This window comes from Empidonax traillii, unplaced genomic scaffold, assembly GCF_003031625.1.
Source record: "Empidonax traillii isolate 1590-97213 ecotype Southwest subspecies unplaced genomic scaffold, ASM303162v1 scaffold201:size1909950, whole genome shotgun sequence".
Lineage (NCBI taxonomy): Eukaryota > Metazoa > Chordata > Aves > Passeriformes > Tyrannidae > Empidonax > Empidonax traillii.
Window position 1 is genome coordinate 169734 of NW_020955394.1, and position 25268 is coordinate 195001.

Sequence of the window (25268 nt, forward strand, 5' to 3'; positions counted from 1 at the left end):
TGCTGCTCTCCATATGACAACAGAAGTTTCGAAATAAAGAAGGGATTAAAATTCTGCCAGGACAGGGATTGGGGGGGAAAAAAAAGGTTAAATTTTCTCATTATATTTATTCCCCAGAGGTGTGGAATTGCAAGACTATCTCCTGTAAGGCAGCACATCTAGGAGCACTCAGAGCTGAAGGGAGCTGGATGACACTCCAATGCACCCACCAGCACTGATACTGTCACCTCACTTTCTGCTCACACAAGCCTTTGTTCACCCATGAACTCACCATTCATTTGGTGGAGTGAAACAGTTGGACAAGGCATGGATGGAAACCCAAGTCTGACCACCATAATTTTACTAAGTAGCCCATCTTTCAAGCTGCTACCAGCTGTCTTGCTCAGGCTGCAGCTTTCCTGGGCACACTGGTGGGATGCCCAGCAGGCCAACACTGAAGGGATCTTCAGCCAGATGGACCTTGCTTAACACAGGATGGAGAAGCACCAGGGAGCACAGGCCAGAGAGACCTCAGCTGCTAAGCTTATGTTCACCCCAGAGCAAGAGGGTTTAATTAGTTACTGTATTGGCAAAATGGAAATAAAACTAAACACAAGCATTCTGATGAAAAGCTTTGTATGTGCTGTACACGCGGTTTTGTTAAGAAAAACACAAAGTCTTAAGGTCATTCCATTCTGCTGCTGGTCCCTGAGAATTCATGGATTTTTTAATGATGACACAGAGTAGACTGGTGAAAATAAATGCACTGATTTATTGATTGAGGGAAGAGTTAAACATGCACAGAAAAGGTGAAATTGCACTGAGAAAGGAACACAAAATTCTGACAGTTTGATTGATCCTGACTGGAAATACTGTGCCCTATTGCTACGAGGACAGTGTGCAGAGGAAACTCACTGTCTTCTTCCGGATTTCCATGACGGTCTGGAGAACCTGCTCTCTACAATTCTTAGCATCTCTTTATCATTTAACATAGCACCCAAAGTACACATAGTATTTTTGGAGATTATGAATGGCCCACGCACAAAATTAGAGAACTTTAAGTAATTTTGAATATTATTTTACAAAAAAAAAAAAAAAAAAAAAAGAGCTGTTTCACTCCAGAGGGAAAACTCACTGACCACATTTTAGACTACATTACAATCTTGTCTTCCATTAAAGAAAGAACCATATACCAAAGTTATGGACATAAGCCTTTTTTTAATATCAGATACTCCCTTTATTTTAAGACAACTGCAAGGAGCCAAGTAAACAGCCAAAATTATTGTATACACCACAATCAATTACAGCTTTTTTCCAATCACCATTTTTTTTCTCAGCTTACTCTAGGACTTATCTGGCAATTTCTTGTTTTGCTCATGGATGTACACAATATTTCAGTACTAAGAACTTTAACCATAAGAAGTATCTAATTCGGCAATGGATCAAGAACTGACATTAGCAGATGTTTAACTTTTAAACTGGAATAATAAAACTGTTAAGTATCAAGAAGCTTGTACCTCAAAAATATGGTGAGAAGAAATGGTCCCTTATGTAATAGTCACACATTCTTGTTTCTATAGATTCTAGAATAAGAATTCACACCAGACATTTGCTAATTAGAAGCAAATCAATGTAATCCTCACTACCATTACCACATTTACACTGTTTTTTTTGTTTTTTTTTCCCAAACACAAATAGGGTATTTTATTGTTCCCAAAGTAATATATGACAATTAAAAACCCCATGATTGATAGATCTGACGTCTTTGGTTGGCTGCTCTGAAGCTAGGTTGGTATCAAGACACTTTCAGCAGTCTTCATAAAGGATTTCATCTATTGGAACATCATTTTCTGTCACAGGCACTGATTCACAAATCTGCTCTCTAAAAGCCAAGGCAATCGTGTAAGGCTTTCCACTGGGATGTTTCATACATCTTTCAAGATAGGTATCATAATATCCTTTCCCTCTTCCCAATCTGTTGCCTTTTTTGTCAAACCCAAGGCCTGGCATGAAGATAAGGTCAAGACCTCCTGTAGAAAAATGAAATAAACATTAGTGGATACCCTGTGGATTTCCTGATGGCCTGACTACAACCACATAACTTCAGACATTTGCAAAAACGCAAGCTTTGTGTTTTGCAAAATGTTTCCCTCTCTTTGATCAGATGAAAAATACTTTCAATACTAAACCTGTAAAATTTACATTTTCATCTTATCAATTTCATACTAGATCAGCTGCAAAATAATTAGGTCTTGAAAAGCTAGAAGAAAAAAACTCCCACATCTTAACAAATTTATTTTATCATTTTAACCTCACACTTCCAAATACTAATGATTATGACTCTAAATCCAGGCAGAGACTGCACTCAGGGAAATTAAATGCAGGAGGAATCAGAAAATCAAATCAACTTGAACATCAGACACAAAAGTAGAAAAGGAAAAAAGAATGAAAAGAAGATGTATAGGAGAGAGAGAAGGCATCTTCCTGACACCACTGTAAGGTGTCATAAACCTTCTCTCAACCTCCCAAATCCAAAGAGCCTTGAACATAATATATTCTGAAAGTGGGTATTTGCCCTCTTATATCAAGATGAAGGTTTGAAGGCTTGTCTCTTTGTGATGTTAGGTTCCTGTTCTCCCAAAGAATTTTATTCCTTGGCTTTCAGCACTTTTCACTGTTGTTCTAGCACAGCACACACACATATTCTGTTTGTCTGCCCTGAACATCCCTCCTTCTGGAGGGATGTGTGGGCTCCCCGAGATTCTTGTGAGACTGGAATTGATTAGAACTCAAAATGAGCTGCATGAGCTGCTGATCCCCTTGGATTGTTCATAGCTGACGGATGGAGGGACGTGGGTCAGCACCACACCAGGGAGCCACAATTTACACTGGGCTGCATGCTCACTTCAGGATCTGATTCCCAGCACTGCCACGGCAAAGTGAATCAACGGCTGTCACGTTGACTGACCACCAGGCACGGAGACTGCCAGTGTGCAGATCCCCATCACTTATGCAAGGCTTGTACACTCAGAGTGAGAAGTCTTGCAAGGATACCCTCTAAACAAATGAGCTTGGCTGGCCTGGTGCTGACCGCTGACCCCAGGAATGTCCCGCTTACCAATTTCACAATGCAAAGAAAGTCTTTTATTTGTTGCTGCTGAAGTAGACAGACACTTAAGGAGAGAAGGGCAGGGAGTGGAAAGCCAGCACAGACTAAAAGACAGCTGACACGAGTCTGGAAAGAAAGCAAATACTGTGTCTCAGTCCACTGCCTGTGCCTTCTTACAGGAACAGTACTTAGCCTTGGGCAGCTTTTCTGTGACCAGCTTTTGCTCTTTCACCAGGATTAGGACCTGAGGTATTTTTCTGCTTTTTTTATGTCCAAACCTACTTTCCTGCAATTTTGGACTGAGCTGCTCTCACTAGATCTAGCTGAGGAACGATGCTCACTGTTCAAGGAGATGTGTGGGAGCATGCACTGGAAAAGCCAGAGCTGAGCAGTTTTTCAGTTGCCAGGGAATCCCATCCGACATCATGTATCAACTCCAAACTCAGCCTCAGGAAGAGCATGTTAACAGTTCCCATAAGACCAAATCTTTTGCACACACTTCCCAGGCTCCTGGAGATTTCCTTCCACTCTTCGTTGTTCAGAGAAGAGTCACTGACATGAACACTCATCCATCATGACCTGATGACTTAATTAGAACACTGATATAAAATATGCAAGGCAACACAGTGTGAAATGCTTGAAGAACATCCATCTTGCAAATCCAGCATCATACAGTCAAGAAACAAGGAGGTCAGAGGAGGGAATTAGCCAAAGGCCAGACCACAGAATAATACTGGTAGAAACAAGGAGGAGTCTGAGTGTTTCACCACCCTGTAATCAACTTTTGACTCCCAGGACAGTGAAATGAGTGAAATGCCAAATGGCAAAGAGAAAAAGAACCCCAAAGATAGAAGTATGACCTCCCCTGAAAAGAGGTGCCATTTTCATGGTATCACCTTTTAGATCATGTTGGATATACCATGTCACATCTCCTCAGTTTGCAAGCTAAAAATTTCTCATTGCCAATTGTCAGGCCTATGGACTAGGACCTAGAAACCAGATGGTATCTTCCCATTAGCAAGACCAGTAATAGATTCTGCAAGTCAAATCATCTCCACGTTACTCCTACTCTTACTTATCCTCTCCATAATCTGCCTCACATCAGCCTTGTGTAGGTATTCAGGTAGCCCAGAAACCACTAAGTACCAAACACAAAGGATGAACAGAATGAAATACACTCTGCCTTACGACCTGTTTTAGCTGTTTTCACTCCAAGTGCCTCTCATGACGAAAAGCAGGAAACATTTGCAGTCACTACTGGTGGCAGGAAGAATGGACACGGGGGCAAATCTGCACAGCAAAAAGGTGCCACTTCTGCTGTTTGTGTTACAGACAGGAAGAAGACAAGTCAGGGGAAACACTAAGGGAAAAGGGAAATGGTAAAAACAGTGAAGGGAAGAAATATATTTTCTGTAGAGTTTAACTGATAGCACCAGACGCCCTCAAGTGAATTTAGATGCATTAAAGCTCTGTGCTTTCTTCGGGGTTCTCTGGAGAAACAGAGGCTCTTCTAATGAGTCAGATCCTCTATAATCGTGGGGCTTTTATGCTGAATAACTCCAACAAGCTTGTGCAAATCTCAGTACGAAAAATTATGCTGCAAATACTATGACAGTTACCCTTATATTTCTCTTCTGTTGGGCACTGAGATACTGACTGACTTGCTCTGACTCACAACATGCTGTCTGACATCCAAGCAACTCACACGTCACAAGATTTAAGTAAAACGCCAAGCAAGACTGTTGGTACAAAAATGACACAGCCAACTCTGCAAGGAGCCCAAGGGCAAGCCCAAGCCCAAGGCCTAGGCCCAAGCAGCACTGGCCCCAAGTCCTGCATGGGGATCTAAAATGAACAGCAGAGAGCTGCATGGAGTAAATGCTTCCGAGCCACATAACTTGAGGAGTAACAAAACCTCTTGTGGTGGTTGTGGCAGTGCGGGGGAAGAACAGAGAGGTGACACACAGATGAGACCAAGATTGCAGATACATAAGATTGCTATCAGCAATGAGGGTACATCAACAGGATGGCAGATGAGGGAAAGAACATCTTGCCCCTCTTAGCATGGGGTCCTTATGCTTCCAAGCTCTTCCAGCCCTGCAGTACTACTGGCTGATACTCAGGATGCCCTGCAGGCTTGCTCTGTCCTCACATCCAACTCCCCTTGCTCCCACAGACTACTGTGGGAAATGGCATCCTTGCCCTGAGAACACAGAGCAGGTACTTGGGCATCAAACACCGCATCAGGTTTTAATACCTCCTAAAACACGCTAAGGAAGTCTCACACTCACCACCTACTTCTGGCCCTCTCCTTGTAACGTCCACTGTCTCCCATGTGTCTGCAGTCATTAACCGGTGGTTCTTGGATCCCCAAGAGTCCTGTGACCACATGCCAGGAGCCCAGGAAAGAACATCCACAGTCAAGAGCATTTTGCTATAGGTAGTCTGGGCTTCTCCTGGAGAACTTGCATATTATTTGGAAATTGCTAAAGGCTGAAAAACACTGTCTCAAGTAACACTGTTTTGCTCCAGCTTCTATGTAGAGAATATCCACTCTCCTTACACACTTTAAGCTACTGGGTATGCCTGTAAGGTTAGTAATTGTGGTGACAGCCACCTAATACTCTCTGTATCTATGACATGAGCTCTAGTGGCCACAGGTCCTTCAACTGTGGAGCACCATGCGTGAAACAATATACCCTGACTTATCTAACAATGTGGGCACACAGCCCTGCTGACACGGCCACACAGGCTTCATTTATACTGCTAAATGCAGCACAGCCAGAAAACAAATTGATTTACAGCATCACAGGTGGTCAATACTTTAATTGTCAGCACACTGTCTGGCACTGCCGGCCCAGGTGACACCCATGACTGCTCCAGGGGACAGGATTGCCACAGGCAGTAAAGACAGAAGGGTACAGGTCTGCTTCCTTCAACACTGTGCAGTTCTCCCACACCAACAAACCTGGGTTTACTCCTCCAGACGCAGACACAGATCTTCCTGCCACATGCCAGAATATGCAACACAAATCCTCAAAGTGATGCTGCAAAAATACTGCTGTGATGCTCTGCCATAAGGTCTGGTAGTACTAAAATACTACAAACCGCAGAAAAGAGTAAAACAAAACAGTATTGCCTTAGGGCCACAGAGGTATCATGTGAGATCAAAAAAGAAGAGAGGCCAAGTTCTATGTAGTGTGGACAGGACTCATCTGTGCCACTGAGCCCTGTGTTATTTAGCAGTGTAGATGCTGTCACAGCTTCCAAACCTGTCATGTGGCTGTAAGGCACACTCTTTTTGCACTGGCTTGCTTACATCAGTGTAGGCATACCTTATGTCACAGAGGGGTGAAGTGACTTGCCCAAGGACTCAGGAAACATGTGGCAAAACTACACACAAGAGGCAGGACTGCATGTCCCCTGACTTAAACAGTAGACCAAAACATCAGCATCCCCTCTTGGTGTTTTAAATAGGAATACAGAGTTTCATTTCCTCTAGGCATCCACAGTGAACCTCCCCAGTTTGGCAGTACATTTCTCATTACCCTTCATGATGATATCAGGTTTGATTTGTTCCCCAGGGAAGGATTTTCTCCTTGCACCTCATTACCTCTCTTCTCCCTAATCTGATGTTCCTATTTGAAATGCCAGCCGGCATTTTCAGAAGTGTTCTTGACAATGGTTAATTATAGAAGAATCCGTCAAACTGCACAGATACAGGTCATGTAAAGAGTGCTGGGGACTTGTTCTGCCCTCTGAAGGAGCAGCCAGCATGGCCTCTCTCTTCCCAGGTTTGAAGGGGCTCCACCAGCCCACTGCCACCCATTGTGTGGGGTCACTCATCTCCCCCTGCACAGCTTGACAGTCCTAATGGAAGAGGAAACTGAAATACTCTTCTCATCCCACCTTCTTGTCCCTTGCTGCCACTTGCTTTGTGGGCACAGCAGAGTGCCTGGGACCCATCAAAGTGGGAGCTAGGACTCTTTTGATTCTCTCCTCAAAAGCACTGACAGAGGATGAGGTAGAGGCCGAGCTGGAGCAACTCCTGTGTGCCTGTAATGGCAATGTGATCATAAAAACCATGCTCACAACACAGACACTGTCTGAGCTCAAGCCTACAAGAGGTCAACAATGATCAGCTCTGTGTGCCACTGCTGCTGCTCCTCACAGCAGCAAGGACGGCTTGATCCTCCCAGCCTGGTACCTCAGGCAGGAACAAGTTCTCAGTGGTTAGTTTTGTTGCACACACACCTCACTCTGTGGTGGTCATCACCCTGCTTTGCTTGGATGTAAATAATTACACAAGGTGCAGCACCAGAAGAACCAGGACAAGAACAGCTTTCTGTTCAAAGGAAATGAGTATTCATGTTGCTATGTACACCACAAACGATGTCAGATCAGTCTGTGCACAACCTCTGTGGATCTGAAAAATATTTGAGAGCTGTTCATTTACGAAGACTGAAAGCTTACTTTGGTCCTTTTCTGATCTAGCAAAGACCACAATGGATTAAAAAAAAACAAACCCTTTTGCAGGAAAACTTCACTTTTCAGAATGGAAAGGGTGCAATAACCATCTATTGCCTCTCTGTCTGCTACCCTGACACAGAGGAAAAAATTAACTCAATCACTTGATCTTAATATCTAAGTATCAGTCTTGGTGACATGCAGGGTATGAGCCAATGAATTGGAATGACTCAGAAAGTTCTAATTATCAACAGAGTCATTACTGTAACTTTAATTACTGTCAGCAGCAACATAGTTAGGCCTTTTGGGTAGGTGTTTGCTTTCAATACATACTCTATAGGGCACAGATCATCATCTGGTTCAGTATTTACACCATACCTAACACTGTGGTCTGGGTTAATCACCAGATCTGGGCAAAACAACTCTACAAAAGTAAATATTTCACTTATACTGCACCAAACAAATCCTTTCCTCTTTATGGCTTCTCCCTAGAACACCCCGGGTGCCCCCAGCACCGCTACTGAGGTTGCTTAACACTTACTATTTCCTTCCAGATAAAAAGTTTTCTGCCCTTTGGAAAAAACCCGCCCTTGGTTTCGAGCACAGTGTATCTGCTCTTACACGTCTCTTGGTGTAAGGTCAAAAATGGAAATGCCAGCTCTGTTTGTTACAGGCCTAATCCAGACCATACTGAGGCATGTGGTTCCTGAAGGGCTGGGATTGCTTCTAGAGGAAACAAGTTCTTATGCCCACAAAGTCCTGGAGAAGACAGATACTGTTATAACCCCAATCAAATGAGCAAGGAGAAAAAAAAATTACCCTTTGCTGCAACTGATAAACATTTGAAAAAAAGTTAACCTGTAACTCTTTTTGGCTTACATGATATAATATCAGAAGCTGAGTGAATTCTCATCTCCTTGGAAACCCAAGTTACAACATGAAGGATCAGATCCTCAGTTCCCCTAAATCAGCATTGCCCCCTGACTCCCCTCTGCACCAACCTTGGGAACTACATGAAAAATGTCCCTAGTAGCTGACATGAGTTTGAGAAAAATCAGTTATTTTGTCTTATAGCTACTTGCTGTTGTCTTACAGCCCTCCTCTGTAGACTCCTCACAATCCCAGTTACCTAACAGGACTAAAAGTTGTGTTTCATATTAGGTTGAAAAAACAGCTCATTTTAAACCGCAGACAGTAGCTTTTCCTCCAGGTGTTTCCACTGTGTGAACACCTTTAACTGTGGAGTACCATATCACTTCAGCAGGACTTGCTGTTTTCTAACTATTCATAGACATCTGTTGCTTTAGAAGGAGCCAGAGACACGCTCACTTTTACCAAGCACACATCAGCCAGGCATGGGAACCAAAAATCAAAGTATCACATCCAAATTCCACAGAGGCTCCATCCATGGTCTCTTGCTGGGAACACACCATGAGGTCCTCCAGGCCTCACCTTCTCCAGGGAGAAATGCTGTTAATACCAGGGGTAATTGCTTTACTTCCAATCTTATTTGTGTATAGGCACTGTGGGCACTTGGAAGGTTTTGCCTCCTTTTGTCTTTTAAAGAATGTTTTGCCCACGTCCATGCACACCCATAACCCACCTTTTTCATCCATACAGATGCCAAGCACAGTATCTCTTCTGCAGTCCTGGGGCCCCAGGTAATTGGTCCACCAGCATGACAGAGACAGCTTCTGTTATTACTTCAATAAAATATTTTGCAGAAAATAGAACCATCAGCAGAATCTACAAACAAGCACTGAGCAACTCAGCGTTTATCTGTCTACTCATCCATGTCAGTGCTTTGTGTCAGCATGAAACATTGGTCTCCATTGGTCTCCACAGTTCACACTTGCCCCGCTGAACTGGAGCATAATAAAATATTTATACTTCTCCCTGAGAAGCTACATGATAGCCATCAGTCATCCAGGCTTAAGAAAATGAGTGGCAGCCACTCACCCGTTATTAAACCTGAAAAGCACTCTAATAAAGCTGCCTGATCAGCTCCTGTGCTACTGAGTTGTGCTCAAGCAAACACCCTCATAGTTTGAATTCATTTAAACCAAAATCTTGCAAATTTAGTGCCAATGCAACTGAAAGGTTAAGTGCACCACACAGCATCAGCTGTAGTTCGTCAGCCCTGCTCAAACAAACCTATCTTGCTCCACAGATGAATATCCTTTAATGTGTCATCAGAGAAGATACTGTATAAGGCTAAGACTTGTGTTTCTAGCTGGTTTCACAATGTGGAAAGGCTGTGTGAAGCTGTAACCATCACAGTCATTTCTCTGAAGTTTAACTTACAGTAAGATGAGGTCTAGAGTCTATTTTCAGAATTCACTAAATATCTACCTAAAGAAAATTTTATAAGTACTTTTCTATTTCACTATTATTCATCAAGTCTCTGTAAGCCCTGTAAATAAACCATGATCACTCAATGCCACCTGCAAAAATGTCTGGTTTTGCAAATTCAGAGTAAAGGGAAAAATAGCTTAGGACTGCTCAGTTATCAGTCTGGGAAAAATGACTTATCTGCTCCTGATTCTTAGATATGTGAGCACAGTCTGATTGGGAAAACATGGGCAACTAAAAATGTTTAGTTCCAAGGCTTGCACCTGGGTTCTCCTGTGATTTTTAAACCACAAAAATACTCTTAAACAAGATGTACCAAGGAGCAATTCCAAAGAGAGGACAAATGACATTTGAGCTGCTTTACAGTGCATCAACATATCTTGTTAAATCAGCAAATACTGACTGCAAATCTGCTCCTTCAGAGAAACTCACAAGGCATTGATGCGAGAACTGTTTATGTGGGTATACTGCTGCAGCCTAAAATACAAGGATCTTTGTGGATCTTTACATGGGTTTATGTGAAATTCTTTAAGATCTTGTCGGCTACACTTCCCATAGTGTTTATCTGAGCACTCATTTAAATACTCCCACTGGATACACGTGCATGTGCACTACTTCATTTTTTCACTCTTTTGCATGCTTCTGTCTGGGCATTTTTAAGTCTAAATATGATAGACTTGAGTCATTCAGGGTTTTTTCAATACTTCATGCATCATTATCAATATTTCCAACACCCTTTGACTCACTCAGCAGACAGCCTATCGTAAAACACGCAGAATTGCCTGTGAAATATAAATGGGTAAGACATTAACTTCTAAGTCAGTGCATAAACCTGAATCCTGTAAGGAGTGACACCACTTGATGGGAACATCAGGCATTCTTGCAGGCAGGGTTTATTGAACATGCAGAGTCAGCTGGTTTGGAGGTGATGGCACCTTCACTATCACCGTCAAATATGTTAACATCATAATGGAGAAATCCTGCTTCTGCCATCACAAGATTTTCTTTTATCTTTTTAAGCTTGCACAGTTAAAAAAACCTGACTCTCCCTCGAATCCTTCACCTCTCTCACTCCAATTCCTGTTTTTTTTGAGAAATCAGGCTGGAGCTCCTGTTCTTCTGTGTGTGTGAGTACAATGTCTGCATGAGATTTTAATTATAGGAAAACAGCCGAAATGACAACGCTGCTCCACAGTAAATGTATGGAATACTGACACCTGCCGGCAAAGGGCTTCATATCACTCCTGGACAGGAATTTGCCCTCAACTACATCCCAAAAACTCATTGCCATCTCACATACACAACAGCCAGCACAAGCAGGAACTGAGTTCAGTGTGATGCCAAACATGAAGACCAAGAGCTGTCCTTACACCATGAAACAGTAGCATGAGGTTCTTGCTCCCTGAAAGCCAGTGGCTCTCAGCCTGTCTAAGAACTTCCCAACACAGGGGGAAAACGACAGTGTATTTTGGACCTCAGCAAAGACAGCAGGGATTAACTGTGCCAGAAAGATAAATCTTTTGTAGCTGGAAAAGTGCTGACCTGATTTAATAGCCCACTAAGCTGGCAGAACACCAACCCTAGGAGAAAGAAAGAAAGAAAAAAAGTCGCAATTTTCTGCCAGATTCATGAGCTGAATCTGCTCAGCAGAGAGTATCAGAGGTGGTACCAAGGCTGAGAAGATCAAGGGAGCACAGAGTTGGGCACAAGCAAAAGGCAGCAGGACTGTCCCTTCTGGCACCAGCTGGCTGCAAGCAGGGCTCAGGACATCTTCAATCCACTTTCCCTACACAGGTGAGCAGCAGGAAGAAGCTTCCTCTCCTGTTTTCCAGATTATGTGCACAAAGACACTGAGATGAGCTTGGTGCTGGCTCTTCCTTTCCGAAGATGAGAATAAAGAGAGACAGAAAAGTCTTTTTGGATTAATTACCGCAGCCAGAGAAACTTGCACGTTGGCATTTTCCCAGTATGAGTTGTTGTACAGTCTCCTGCCACACTCCAGAAATGAATCTCACCTCTTATCTGCCTTTGAAAGACTCATGTCTCAGGAGACAATATGAAGAAAATGGCAATGCTACTGTTCACACTCACTGGAGCAAAATTAGCCCTCTTTGAAACAAAGACCTCGAGAGTCACTTGCAGTGAATTCAAGGCCCTTGCTCATGTTGCTTTCACTTCTCTTCAAACTTTAATTGATTACAGCAGAATTAACCTTTTTAGTTGCTTTGCTGAGTTTTCTGCAAGAAGGCAAATATGGATGATGCTTAAGATGGTTACAAGGAAAAGAACTCTTTTAAAGCCTTAATAAACTTGATGAAAGCAAAAAGCCATGGTGCTCCAGAGCTCTCAGCCCTCCAGGCTCACTGCAGGATACCCTGGCATGGGTGGTATTAAAATTAAACCACAGAGTGTTCATGGTTTAGTCTACACGAAGGAAATTCAGGACATTACAAAATGATGCCACATAAATACGTGAAGTTTTGCATTTCAGAGCATTTTTTCAAAAGCCTATCAAAAAAAGAGTCTCTTTGTAATAATGTTGCACCTGCTTCTGGACAGAAGCACTGGGAGAAAATCAGCTAAAAGTGTCTGCCTTCACCTAGTAAATTGAGTGTTGATTATTAAGTTGTTTCAGAGAGTTCGGGAAGATGGTGCAGACAAGGGGAAGGGCTGAGACAAGCTCCAGGAGAGAGTAATCCCAGAACTGGGATGGACTCCCACATGTTTCAACTGCAAGCTGGGATGCAGAAAAACCCAGAGGGAAGCTTGCTATCACCTGAAATGTTTAATTTCCAAGTGAGCACTCTCCTAGCTCTACCTGCTAAGGAACAAGCTAGATAGAATAATAGAAAACTATTTTATGGATCTTTAATACTGGAACTGGTATTTTTGTAAAGATGCATCATTGTGGGATACCTGTGTGGTAACCAGCAAGAGATCTGCCCAGTGATCTGATGTAAAAGGCAATTTTATGGTATAAATAGGAAGAATTAACATCTCCAGTGCCACTGCATGTATCTCACATGTGTTTCTTTACCTGGACATAAAATTTTCTCTCAGGCATCTTTTTTTCCAAAATAACATCAGAGAGATTGTAAAGGTTGAAAGAGCAATGGCTGGAACTCTTACAGATCTAGAAAAACTTCTATATGAGAATAAGAAAACAGACAAAGTTTGATAGACAAAAAATACAATAGATATACTACAGGTGCAACTAAACTATGGATAATAAAAAGAAAGTAAATCAGACATTCTTATTTGGTTCTCATCATGGAAGAATGAAGTATCACTTGAACTGAAAGCAGCAAATTTAAAATGAATACAAGGAACATAATATTTCACACATCTCAGGAACATAATATAATATTAATATAATAAGGAGCATAATATTTCACATTACAGCTAACTAACCAGTACAACTCACAGCTGTCAGAAGGCAGCAGAGCCAAGGGCTTAATACAAGTAAAATTAGATGCTTAGAGGAAAGCTCCAAATGCTGGCTGGAAAGAGAAAACAGAACCTGTTTTTAAGGGGATAAGCTGCAGACTGCAGCTGCAGAGGTAGGAAGAAATTTCAGTTATTGCTACACAGCTACAAGTTGTAAGATTTCCTGACTCCTGTAAAACACAGGATGCTGTACTGAATGTCCAGCGCTCTGATCCTGCTCTGTGAGGGGAAGCATCCTCTCTCCACCAGAAGATTCATCACCAGAATGTTAATGCCTCACTTGCACTGAATTTGTTCTTCTTATGCATATCAAAATACTACGGCTCATTGTCTCCAAACAGAAGTTCATTCCAAACTTTAAATCATTTCATTAAAAAATAAATTACATTAGGAGCTAAGCCTTGATTTTCAATTTTGTTTCGTGCCATGCTCTCAGGTTTTCTTTTTTTACGACCAGTGTAAAAAGATTTTAAATTATAATCTATCCCTTGACATATTTTGTACTGTAAGTTTTAATCAAGTCTCCCAGAGGAAAAGAAAATCTAATAGTACTTTACAACCTGGTTTGGGGTATTTTTTTGGTTTTTTTTTATTTTTTCCTTTGCAGTTATATTTAACATCTCTGCTTTCCACATACCCATATTTCACTTATTCCAGGTACATTCCAATCTGCATAGAGCTCATTTAAATACGCAGTTAACTCTGAGCATTATTTACTGCACATATTTTTTCAGAACGATTAGCATCATTTTGTATGGTCCCATTGTCTTCATGGACAGCTATGCAACATTTAATGCAGCTGAAGAAGTATATTAGACCTTCCCTGTGCTTCAAGCCACAGCATTTTCTCCTCACAACGTTTTATATTTCCAAACTCTAATGTACCTCATATTTCAAAGCCCTCTCAATTCTGGTACATTTTCTGAGGGAGGAGGGGGCAACCCATTATCTTTTTTTCACATCACATTTTATTCTGCAGTTCTGAGTTAAACCTATTCCTCTTAAGACTGTATTGCCACCACTTCAGTCACACTTCTGAAGACCTGTGCTAAAATTTGGAATAACTAAGAATACTAATGGCATCACAAGGCCATCAGTCCTGGCAGCAAATGTAGACTCTTTGAATGTATGAATAAATAGCAGGAGTTTAAAGACAGGTGAAAAAGAGTTTCTGCAGACAAAAATGTTTCTGCAGGGCAAATCCCAACAGCAAAGTTTCAGATCAGGTTAATGGACACTCAGAAACAGTTTCAAAGTACTTGAGGTTGTTTGGAACTGTAACCTAGAGGTAGCCAGCATTTTCCTTGCAAGAGGATCACATTTCCCATCATAAACAGTCCCTATAAACCAAATAAACCATGCAGGTAAGCTGTCCCTTTCTGTTTATGCTACCAGCATGTTGTTGTAATTTATGCTACAGCAAGTCTCAAAGTGTTTTGGAAGTTAAAAGGGCAGAAAGATAAAACTACTCTAACCTTAAAAGCCAACATTCAAAAGGTTATGTGAAAATGAAGCTGCAAGAAGTTGCTGCTAGACATGTTAATAGTTCCTCACTTTGTTTCAAATTCAGAACTTTCCTTTTTATTAATAATAAATATGCTCTTAGAGCACAGATTATCTAGTTAATATTTCACTAATTATCTTCAAGGTAGAACACAAATACTGTGATCAGTAGCCTACCAAAGCTTCCAGTGCTGAAAATGCCAGGAGTCTCTAAATTAAATTACAAAATACAACTTTAATTCTTAATATATTCCTTTCTGGGAGCAAAAATACATTATGCTGTTGTAGAGTAGTAGCAGATTATTCAGCATTCTCCCTTACATATAAGATGCTATATTGTCAAGTGCTGACATTTTCCAGCTTAGGTATTTATGCCAAACTGAGCCACAGGAAGGGGGGTTATGTTTGTTTTATTTCTGCCAAAATGGTTCACTGGTTTCCAAGAATAAAGGCAGCAAAAAACAACAACGGGGAAAGCTCTATTGCTCCATGCCTTGTGGCAAGAACTTGGTACCCTCTGCGATGATGATATGGCTTTAGCCCCGTGCAAATCCATTTGAGCTGGGCTGATGCAAGGTTGTAAATGTTTGAAAACCTGCCATTTGCATGGGGCTTAGGAGAGATGTGTCAGGGTGAGTTCTGGGGCTCTCTGTACCACGGCTGGAGTCCCAGTTGCAAGGGTGGCCCCACAGCTCTCTCTAGGAGCCACTGCCACAGGGGATGTTCCCTCCATCCTGGCTACTCATTCCCTCCCCACACACACTGCACTGAGATGGCCACATGGTAAACCGGATCCACTCATCTGGGTTACAAAATTCCCAACAAAAACAGGGTGGGGAAAAGGAGGAAAATACCCTACAACAGAGCAGGAAGCTAATGCAGCTTACCACAGAGATGCAGGATAGGCTGAAAACACAAGGAGAGAAAATTCCCTAAGTCAGAATTGGAACAAAGACAGAGCACCTGGAGCTGCAGGCTCAGCTCCTCCTGCCAACCCTACTCCAGCTGCCAGGACTCTGAAGGACTTCCATTTCGGTGGCTTCTCCTAGTCCTGATGACTGGGGCAAGACTGGGAACTGAAACATGGAAGGAAATGATGACCGAAGTTTCACTGAGACATTTTTTGGCATGACACCCATTTACACAATCCAGCAGCAGCAGCAGCTTCCTACCAGCCCTTTAGTTGCATCTACTGGTTCTAGGTTACTTCTAACCAAGACTAGTTTGCTGGTATAGCTCCCACTGTGGCTGCAGAGCCATCTGTGCTGGCACAGGAGAGGAGGGGTGGGGAGCAAGAGGAGGAGAAAGGGCAGCAGCTTATTTAATCATGCACTGCCCAAAAGAAACAATCACAAAACTATGTCTTTTGTACCGTTTAGTACAAAAAGTACCATTAAACAGAGAAATTTTTCTAAGCCAATGAAAAAGAGAAAGAACTCAGCACAGCGGGGAAGGAAATGAGTAAACTGGGATGCGGCATCTTGTATGTCTGGAAGCAGACAAGTGAAAGAAGACAAAGCATATGATCTCCTCCCTTTTGGCAGGCACAAGCTATTTATGTTGGCCCTGCTGCCCCTGAAATCAGGGGGTTGGGACTGAGAGCAGGAGGAAGTGAGGAATATGATGAGAAAGGCCAGAGAAGGACATTTGGGGAAGGAGGTTCAGAGAGGCCGAGCAAAGAGCAAAAAGATGGAAAGGGATATTATGGTGGCCGAGAAATTAAAGCTTGGAAAACGAGGTCTAGTCCAAGGTGGAGACAAGTCTGGGGGCAGTTCCTCTGCACAACTTAAGCTGGAACCAGGATCCTGAGCCTCTGCTGCTTCTCCATCAGCAAATACCACCTAATATCTTTAAGTCACTGAACACTGTACTGATGAAGAGCCCAAACAGAAATATAGATCTCCGTCTGCACCTCAAGGTTTGAATAATGCACGGTGAAGAGGCATATAATGCAGCTCCAACCTGAGCTGAGAGAAAACAGATGACTGAGCAGATACTCATTAGCAGCATTCATTAATAGTCAGCAGCGTTCATCTTCTGCATCATTGCCCAGACCATTGTATCTGGGTTCATCTATGAATGAGTCCATATATGATGGACAAGGCCAGTGTAAAACGTACTTTGAGACCAGGGCAGAACTGACAAGAGATTAAGAGACTGAATTAAGTTTGTACACATAATCCCATTTCTTGCATTTCTCAGAAAAGCATGTCCCAATCCATCAGAGTAAGCAGATTCAGAACCATAGCTTCTAATAACACTTCATTTTTTGGCCAAGAAAACTATCTAGGCCAAACCCTCTCTCTCCATAACCCAGGTGATTGTTTGAAAAGTTGTCTATCATTTATTGTACAGCTCCAACTACTAGTCAGCAATTCAATTCAGTTACCAACATTGAAAGCACAATATTTGCTCAGGTTCAATCCTTCCAGTCCGAAGTTGGCTACCTGCCTCTCTTCATAGAAGCCATCTCCAAGAATTTTACCAGATGGAGATACTCAACCCAATCTTTTTTTTTAATTTTTTTTTTTTTTGTGCCAGTAAGACTAATCTCTTTTTCAGAGGAGTTAAGGTAGCTTTTTCACCCATAGTTCTCAGAGCAGGTTTAAGTTACAATAAATAACATTACAAATGAGGAAGCCCATGTCCAGCTCGATGAATCACACCGCCTCCCTAAACCACACTGAAACTGGAGCTGCTGGGGAAGTGTTCTTGAAATTTCTGTAGGAGTAGTGATAAAAGGCAAACAGGGAGCATCGTTTTATCTGATCTACTCCTTCCAAAGTTGTGTAAGGTATCTACACTTCTGTAAACAAGTACTGCAACCTGCCTGAACTTTCATCAGCAGTATTACCTTGGGCAAAACCCGATACCAGTGCACATTCCTACTCCTGATGGGCAAGGATACAAATGGGAATTGGTACCTATGAATAAAATATACTTTTGTCATACTCCTGAAGTTGTTTAAGTCTTTCAACAGGTATAGCTGGAAATTACTCAAGTCATGAACCGACACACAGCCATATTCCAAAACACCTGAACTTCTTTCACCTTTGTTTTTTCTGTTATGGTGTTCGTTTAGCCTAAAGAAAGCAACACTTCATATGCCAATTAGTCACCCACAAATAGGAGAGAAGATCACAGACTTTGTGCTACAAAACTGCAGTGATCTCTGTTTATGTCAACACATTGTTCTGCCAAGATGAAAACAGGTCCAACAGAAGAAGGATCATTTCCAAAAGGAGGTGTTTGTGTCTGTTCAACACTGCCTGTGAGTGCTACAGAAGACTAGGAAACCCCACGCAAAAATTATACCTAGTCTTATATTTGAGTTATTCTCCACAGTAACCATGCCTGAACTTTTAAGGACAGTGTGAATTTAAGCTTTTTGCCATGCAAAATGAATACACTCAGAAATGACATGACTTATTTATGTACCTGCAGGGTATTTCTTGGAAATTACATAGCAACTTATGCCAGCAATGGGAACATTACTAATGTAACACCATGTTATCTCCTTATAACAATGTAAATGCCTCAGATCACCACCGTATTTGATAACATCACTGAGATAAATGTGTCATCCATGCATAATTCCAACAATGGAGGATGGATGTAGCAGCAAGACAATCTGCATTCCCCCAAATGTAACAAAGTTCCAAAAATATAATAACTGACACAAAAGAAACCCCACCCCAGCAAAAGGAATTTAAAGACATATTGAGATGAAGTGTGTGTTTCTGTGGGGACAAATTAGGAGTGTGTGTGCCTGAATATGCAACTGTGTAAAACCCCCAAACTTTTTCTCTCTAATCTACAAAAACTCTCCAAGGACTGACTTCCAATCCAAATGGCATTATTCCAAAATTACTGTACAAACAGTACAAACAGACTAAAATCAAGTTTCAGGCAGAACAAGTCTGACATGGACATACACCAGTTGTTACAACTGGTCTCTTGGCATCTCTCTGTAGACTGCAGTAGCTCTTTTGGCATTGCTCTCTGCCCATAACCATACTCTGGTGCAGAGAAGGAAGCAGCAGCTCCAGAACTAGCCAAGCACCAAAACGTGTTCCAGCCTTCCCCCACCTTCGCTGCCTGGCACCCAGGTACATCTCAGTGCACTCTACACTCACAAATCCTCACTCTTATTGTATCTAAAACTGTGTGTTTACTCTGTGATGTCTGCAACAGACTCGTTGAATTTAGTTAACAGCAGCTCATCAGTAGTACAAAAACTTGTCCTGAGAGCCTGAACTAATAAGCTCAGTCAACAGAACCCTGGGTATTTTAAAGGTTACCTCCAAAAGCCCTTAAATCCCACCAATATATACAATTTTTTGACAAAACTCAGGAAAACAAGTAACGGTGCTAAATATGGAATGTATAGAAGATGGTAGTATGAAGCAGTGAAATCCCTTGCTAGCTAAAATGTAGACACAAAAGGGATTCTGAATTAGGAAAGAGGTAATGATAGAAAATAAAAATGAAACAAACACAAGTGAAGTGTTCTGGGAAAGTACATTGGCATCCCAAAGCAAATACAAGGCCAAGTTCAATCAAGCAGAGTCACAGAAATGTTATGTCCCTTTATCAAGCATTAAAGGCTGATAAGTCTGTCAGGGGTGGAAGCTGCCTGCACTGAGAATTTCCATCTAGAGAAAATTTTCCCAGACTCAGGTCTCAAGCACAAGTTCAACATGAGTTTTCCATTAGTAAGATTAAATGTTTCTGTAGATGTTTCAGGAAGATATTAAAGTGTTTACAAAAAGAATGAAAATAATGAATGCAAACACAGAAAAAGTAAGATTGTTTATGGATTTGTAGGACTTGGGGAATTTTACATTAAGAAAGAGAGAGGTTATTTGGGGATTAAAATACACATACACAAGTTTGATCTAAATGAACTTCTAACTTTTCAACTCTATGAAGAATCCAGTGTCTGAGACAGCATTATAAGATCAAAATAAAAATGTGAGAGAATAATGATGGAAAAGACCTTGCAATATTTATCCAGGCCTACAAGAAACTACTTTTATTTTTAGTCTAAAGTCTCAGCCCAGAGAGCTGTTCTACATGGGCCGGCTCCATATCAGCACCGTGATTCATCTATGCAATACTATTGGCAGGATCAAAGATTTCAGAAAATTCTTATGTCAGTCTACATGCATCACCTGAAAAGTCCCCAAACTTTCAGGCATCATAAACTAAATTTCTCAGAGTGAATCCTAACCCTGTGAACCCCGTGATTTTCAGTGGCAGCCCCCAGCAAGCCCCTGCCTCCTTTATGAGCCTCCATGTTATGCTTGCTGAGACTGTGCTGAGGATGTCCATGAATCAGAGGAAGATGATTTATCTGGAGGGCTGAGTTTTCTTTCAGCTGGCTCAGTGCAGTCTTGTCCCTGCCCTGCTGGCATGTCACAGGGGTGGCACAGGGTAGAGAGAAACAGGCAAGAGAAAGGAGCATCTCTCTAAAACATATAAAATCAAAGTGTAACATTTTACTCTTGCTATCAGATTATTTCCTACTGGCCTCCAGGCTCCTTGTCCTGCTCAAAAACTCCACAATGCAGGAAGAAAATTCTCACCTCCATCAAGAGCTTCCTCCCTTGTACTGTCATCATCACTGGGCTGAAGAATATTCCAGGATGTCAAAGCAAGTGAAGAAATGTCTTCAGCTGATGATAACTTCAGCATGTCCATGCGATTGCTCTGGGGCTTGTAACGGGGGATGAAACACTCTTTGCCTTGCTTAAAAATATCCTTGATTATTTCTTCTGTCTGGACTTCATCTGGCATGCTCAGGAAGATTGCAATTCTTTTGGATTCTTGGTACTTGGGATGGCCAATCACCTACATGGGAAATTGATGCAGTCAGTTCATAAAAAGTTTTTTAAAATATCAATTTATTTTAATTCAACACAAAACTGGAGCAAAATATCAATTGAAAAGGGCAGAGATACAAAATTTGATGCATGATAAAACAGGCTTTATTTCCTACTCCAACATTTCTACCACTAGCAAAAATCAAAATAGGCAGATTTTTGCAGCTAGTGAACAAAACACTGTAACACAGGTTTGGGCCAGTAAAAAACAATTTTAGAGACAACCTCCTGATGCCCTAAATATCTGTGCCATACAGTACAGACATCCTCAAATGCCTAACATCACTGGAGAAAGGTACAGCAGGTCAGAACTGCCAGCTTGTACAAGACAGGAGGTTTTAGCATTCCTTTTCTTCCATCTTTTTTATATGCCCATCTCTCATCCAGGCCTGGGTAGAATAAGAAGCACATCAATGATAATAACTCAAAAGAAAATTAGCATCAGAGCAGATGATTGCAGACCACAAAGTCTTCCAAGACCTGGCCCCTCTTTCTTTTAACCTGAATGTCTTCCCTCCAGCAAGTTTAGATATATGACTTTAAACATCACCTGCTTCTAATGGGTGATCTTATAACTACACATTTTTCAGAGCTTGAAGGAAAGATGGCCTTGCCATTTTTCGCTTTTCATGAGACTGTGCTGGGCTTATAAAAGACTGAATATAGGAGAGAAAATAAAAAAACGCTTATATGGTGAAAAAGTGTTAGCAGACTCATACCTCACTGTGTCTCTGCCCATTCCAGATTAAAATCCACATTAACATTTGAAAGGAGGCTTTTAAAAGCTTGTTTTCTCATTCTCTAGTACCTTATATATTTTGTTACTTACATCTGGACAAAACAAATACAAATGTGTCCTTTCACATTTAAATGTGATTTATTCTTATTCTACACACAAAAATCTGCCAAAAATATCAGACAACCGAGAAATAGAGAAACTCTCTACCATGTAGAGAACAGAGTGCAGCAAATCCTCTGCTCTGTGTTTGCATAACTGCAGGGTAACTTGATCTGAGCTTTAGCCTTTGCCCTGGTCTTGTTTTGAGATATAAATGCCCGTACCAAAGTCAAGACAGGGTTCTCACTAATTTTTTTTCTTTCTTTTTTTCTTTCCAGCAGAGCACTTAAGAGCCCAGGTGAATCAGTCAGAAGATGAATATAATTTTGCAAGGGAAAAAAAAAAAAAAAAAAAAAAGAAACACTCCAGATCAAATTACAGTAATGTGTTGTTCCTTGGCCATAGAAACATTTTAACAATTCAAACCCATATTTTATTTCTTTTTGTATCTGCTCAGCCCAACACATGGATTTTTCCAATCAAGGGATTAAGCTCTTAAAGAACAGAATTTCCATGGTAGCTTTTGTTTGAAAAAGGGGACTATTTAGTGAAACTCCAGACTCCAGGAAATGGTTGTGATTCACACTGTTGAGGGCCTCCAGAGCCGAAACTTCTCATGGGTTTGGTGAAGAGAGAAACTGAGACCCAGAACTCTCTTTCAGAGGAGTGTTGTGTGCTATGGGCACCACACAGGTCCCATCTGCTCTAACATATCCAGTCACACATTGATTAGGCTGAATATAGGAAAAAAAATGAGGTTGAAAATGTAAACCCACAGAACTTCAGATGTTCTCAGAACTGTGAATATGCTCCTATTATGACTCAGAGCAGTTTCACTCTGAGAAGAGTGAAAAAATTTCCACACTTCACAAGTATTACTGCCCTTTGTTCACTAGCTGATGGAAATTTTTGAAGAATCAGAGTATGCAAACAGCACGACTTTAATCATGAACATAAACATTAAAAAAAGAATAATAATCCAGGAGCTAATTAAATACTGGTGGCTAGGTCTGCCTGTGAAGCTATTTCACTTGGAATATAAAGATTATTCTGAGATTTTACTACTAAAAATATTACTCAGGTGTTATAAAATAACCTGCTCACTTTTATTAGCTGTAAGCACTGATATATATGTTACAAAGCTACATTTTTGGCCTTAGATCATTCCAGATATTTTCTCAGCCTTTTCAAAAATTTCCCCATGCCTGCTCTATCACCCCCCTGTAAGGAAGCTGACTCTACTTTCTGCCCCTTGCACAGTGCCCCTCTGTCTCATACAAGCTCAGGATTTTCAATTTGTGTCAGATTATTAAAGCGGCAGGATAAGATCAATTTATGCCCTACTTCCTGATGCCTTCTTTTAAGCAAAACAAAAGCTGTATCTTCCAGTGTCCTCTCACTAACAGAAATGAGTGCTCTGTTGCTGTATTTATCAGCAGCAGTTAGACAAAGGCTGAGGGGCTTCTAAAAATTCAGTACTACGTGGGCTAGGTGCTTACAAAGTTGGCTGAGGACTCTGCATTTCTGAAGAGGATGCATATCAGTATTTGCTAAAAACTGAGAGACTTATATCCAGGATGCATGACTACTAAAATTCATTAGCATAACAGTAGAAAATGTCATATATACATATTTATAAAAAGTATCCTCTATGAAACAAAAACGTTATGTGAGTTCCAGTTAAACTTCCTACAACCTAAAGTTTCTACAGTGCCACATCCCACTCATGAAGTGGCTACACGTTAGTAGTAAACGAAGTCTATAAAATGATTTGAGATCCTCTGGCAGGAAAATAACCATATAAATGTAGATCATCCAGAAGTACCCGCTGGTGCTGCAAAAAAAATGAGGACTTTGCTCTATTACATGCAGCGACTGAAAAATAAAATTTTATCGTGTTTATTAAAATGATAAAATACATCTATATAAAAACTGTGTAATCCAAACACAAACAGGACACTTCAAAAGTACATACCCACATCACGCTGTGCTAGGATACCAGTTAGGCAAACCCAGCTTGAGTTCTTTTAAAGTGTAAAAATTGTATTAGAAATAAAATTGCATGGAAGAAACACCGCTGGAAGATACAGAAGGGAGATGACAGCGCATAAAACAAGAGGCCAAACCAGGCAGTCGCTGAGGGTTTGTTTGTTTTTTTTTTTGTACGTGCGGCCAGACCCGGCCGAGCAGCCACATGAAGTGACGTGAAACGTCTGGGATGAACACCCACCACCACCCCCGAGGTGCCCCACTTGGGGTGCGCGGCAGTCTGCCCCCAGCGTCCCCAACACCCACGGCTCACGTGTCCCCAGCACCCCGTGGGTGAAGTGTCCCTACAATCCCGTGGGTGAAGTGTCCCCACAATCCCGTGGGTGAAGTGTCTCCCCAGCACTCCACGCCTTCCATGTCCCCACCTCCCCCCCCAGCCCGGTGACGGGGCGCTGCTCCCCGCAGTCCCTGACACACCGAAGCCACCACCCCGGCCCCCGGCAGTGCCGAGGAGGGACGAGGGGCAGGCTGCGAGGCGGAGCCCACCCCGCGCTCGGCAGGGCCCGAGGAGCCGGCGGGCGCCCTGAGTCACGCTTTCGGTCTCCGGGCGGGGCCTGGAAAGTCCCGGCCGCGCTCCCCGCGCCATGGCGGGCGCTGCTCTCGGGGGCCCACGGCACCCACCTTGAGGCCGAGCAGGCGGGACTGGCGCTGCTTCTCGGCAGGGCTGAGCGCCCGCAGGCGCTGCCGCAGCTCCCCCCGCAGCGCCTGCTTGGCCGCCCGCAGCGCGGCCGCCATCGCGTCCCCCGGCGGCTCCTCCATGAGCCGGGCGGGCCCTGCTGCTCTGCTCGGGGCCCGGGAGGGCAACGGCCCCGCGGCCCCGGCCCCGCCGTGCCGGAGGGCCCTGCCAACAACAGCCTTTTTTCTTTTTTTTTTTTTTTTTTTTTTTTTTTTTTTTCGGCCTGGCGCAGATCGCGAAGGATTTCCCCTTCGCTGATTTTGTTGCAGGAAGGGAAATTACGTTTAGGCGGGATATTTTACCACCGTCTGCCAGGCAGTTTCACATCCCTGCGGCATCTGCCAGCGGGCCCCGAGGGAGGGGTGTGGAGGAGGGAGAGCCCCGTGCCCACAGGGAAGGTGTGCCAGCCATGCAGCCTTGTCCAAAGGGAATAGGACAGTGTCAGGCACATGGTGTGTTCCAGCCCACCTTGGACAGCCCAGAGAGGTCGCAGAGTCACTGTCCCTGGAAGTGTTCAAGAAGCAACATGTGTCTGGTTGACAGTGCCTCCTGTCCGGTGTCTATGGTGGTGTGTCTAGTGCCATGGTCTAGCTGACAAGGTGGTGATCGGTCAAAGGCTGGGCTCAGAGACCTCAGAGGTATTTTCCAACCTAATTGGTTCTGTGATTCTGTGATTTTAAGTGCAGAAAGCTACATTTCCATGGGAGAACACCTGTTTTCACAAATCTCTTCCACGTGGCATTTGATGACATCTCAATTTAGCCACAGTGCAGATGGATGAAGGCATCAGCTGTCCCACTGTGCAGCTCTCTGACCTCACCTTTTGCTCTGGAAGCAGCACTGTGTTCTCCTGTGTATTGCCTGACAGCTGTAAGGATCCCTTAAACAGCAGTGCCCCAGGACCTGGGCACTGCTCAGTGTTATGTAAGGATAACTTCATGACAGTTAACAAAGTACATCTAC

The 25268-nt window shown here is 42.5% G+C and overlaps 1 protein-coding gene across 1 annotated transcript; it reads right to left on the reverse strand.

The window, feature by feature from the left end:
* Window positions 1-731: 731 nt before the first annotated feature.
* Window positions 732-23649, reverse strand: LOC114059048 (5-formyltetrahydrofolate cyclo-ligase-like). The gene is made up of 3 exons (XM_027887041.1): window positions 23556-23649; window positions 20446-20710; window positions 732-2009 (listed from the first exon to the last, which is right to left on the reverse strand). Exons 1-3 carry the CDS (start codon window positions 23559-23561, stop codon window positions 1786-1788), a joined length of 495 nt encoding a protein of 164 aa, XP_027742842.1. The 5' UTR covers window positions 23562-23649; the 3' UTR covers window positions 732-1785.
* Between the last annotated feature and the right edge of the window lie 1619 nt (window positions 23650-25268).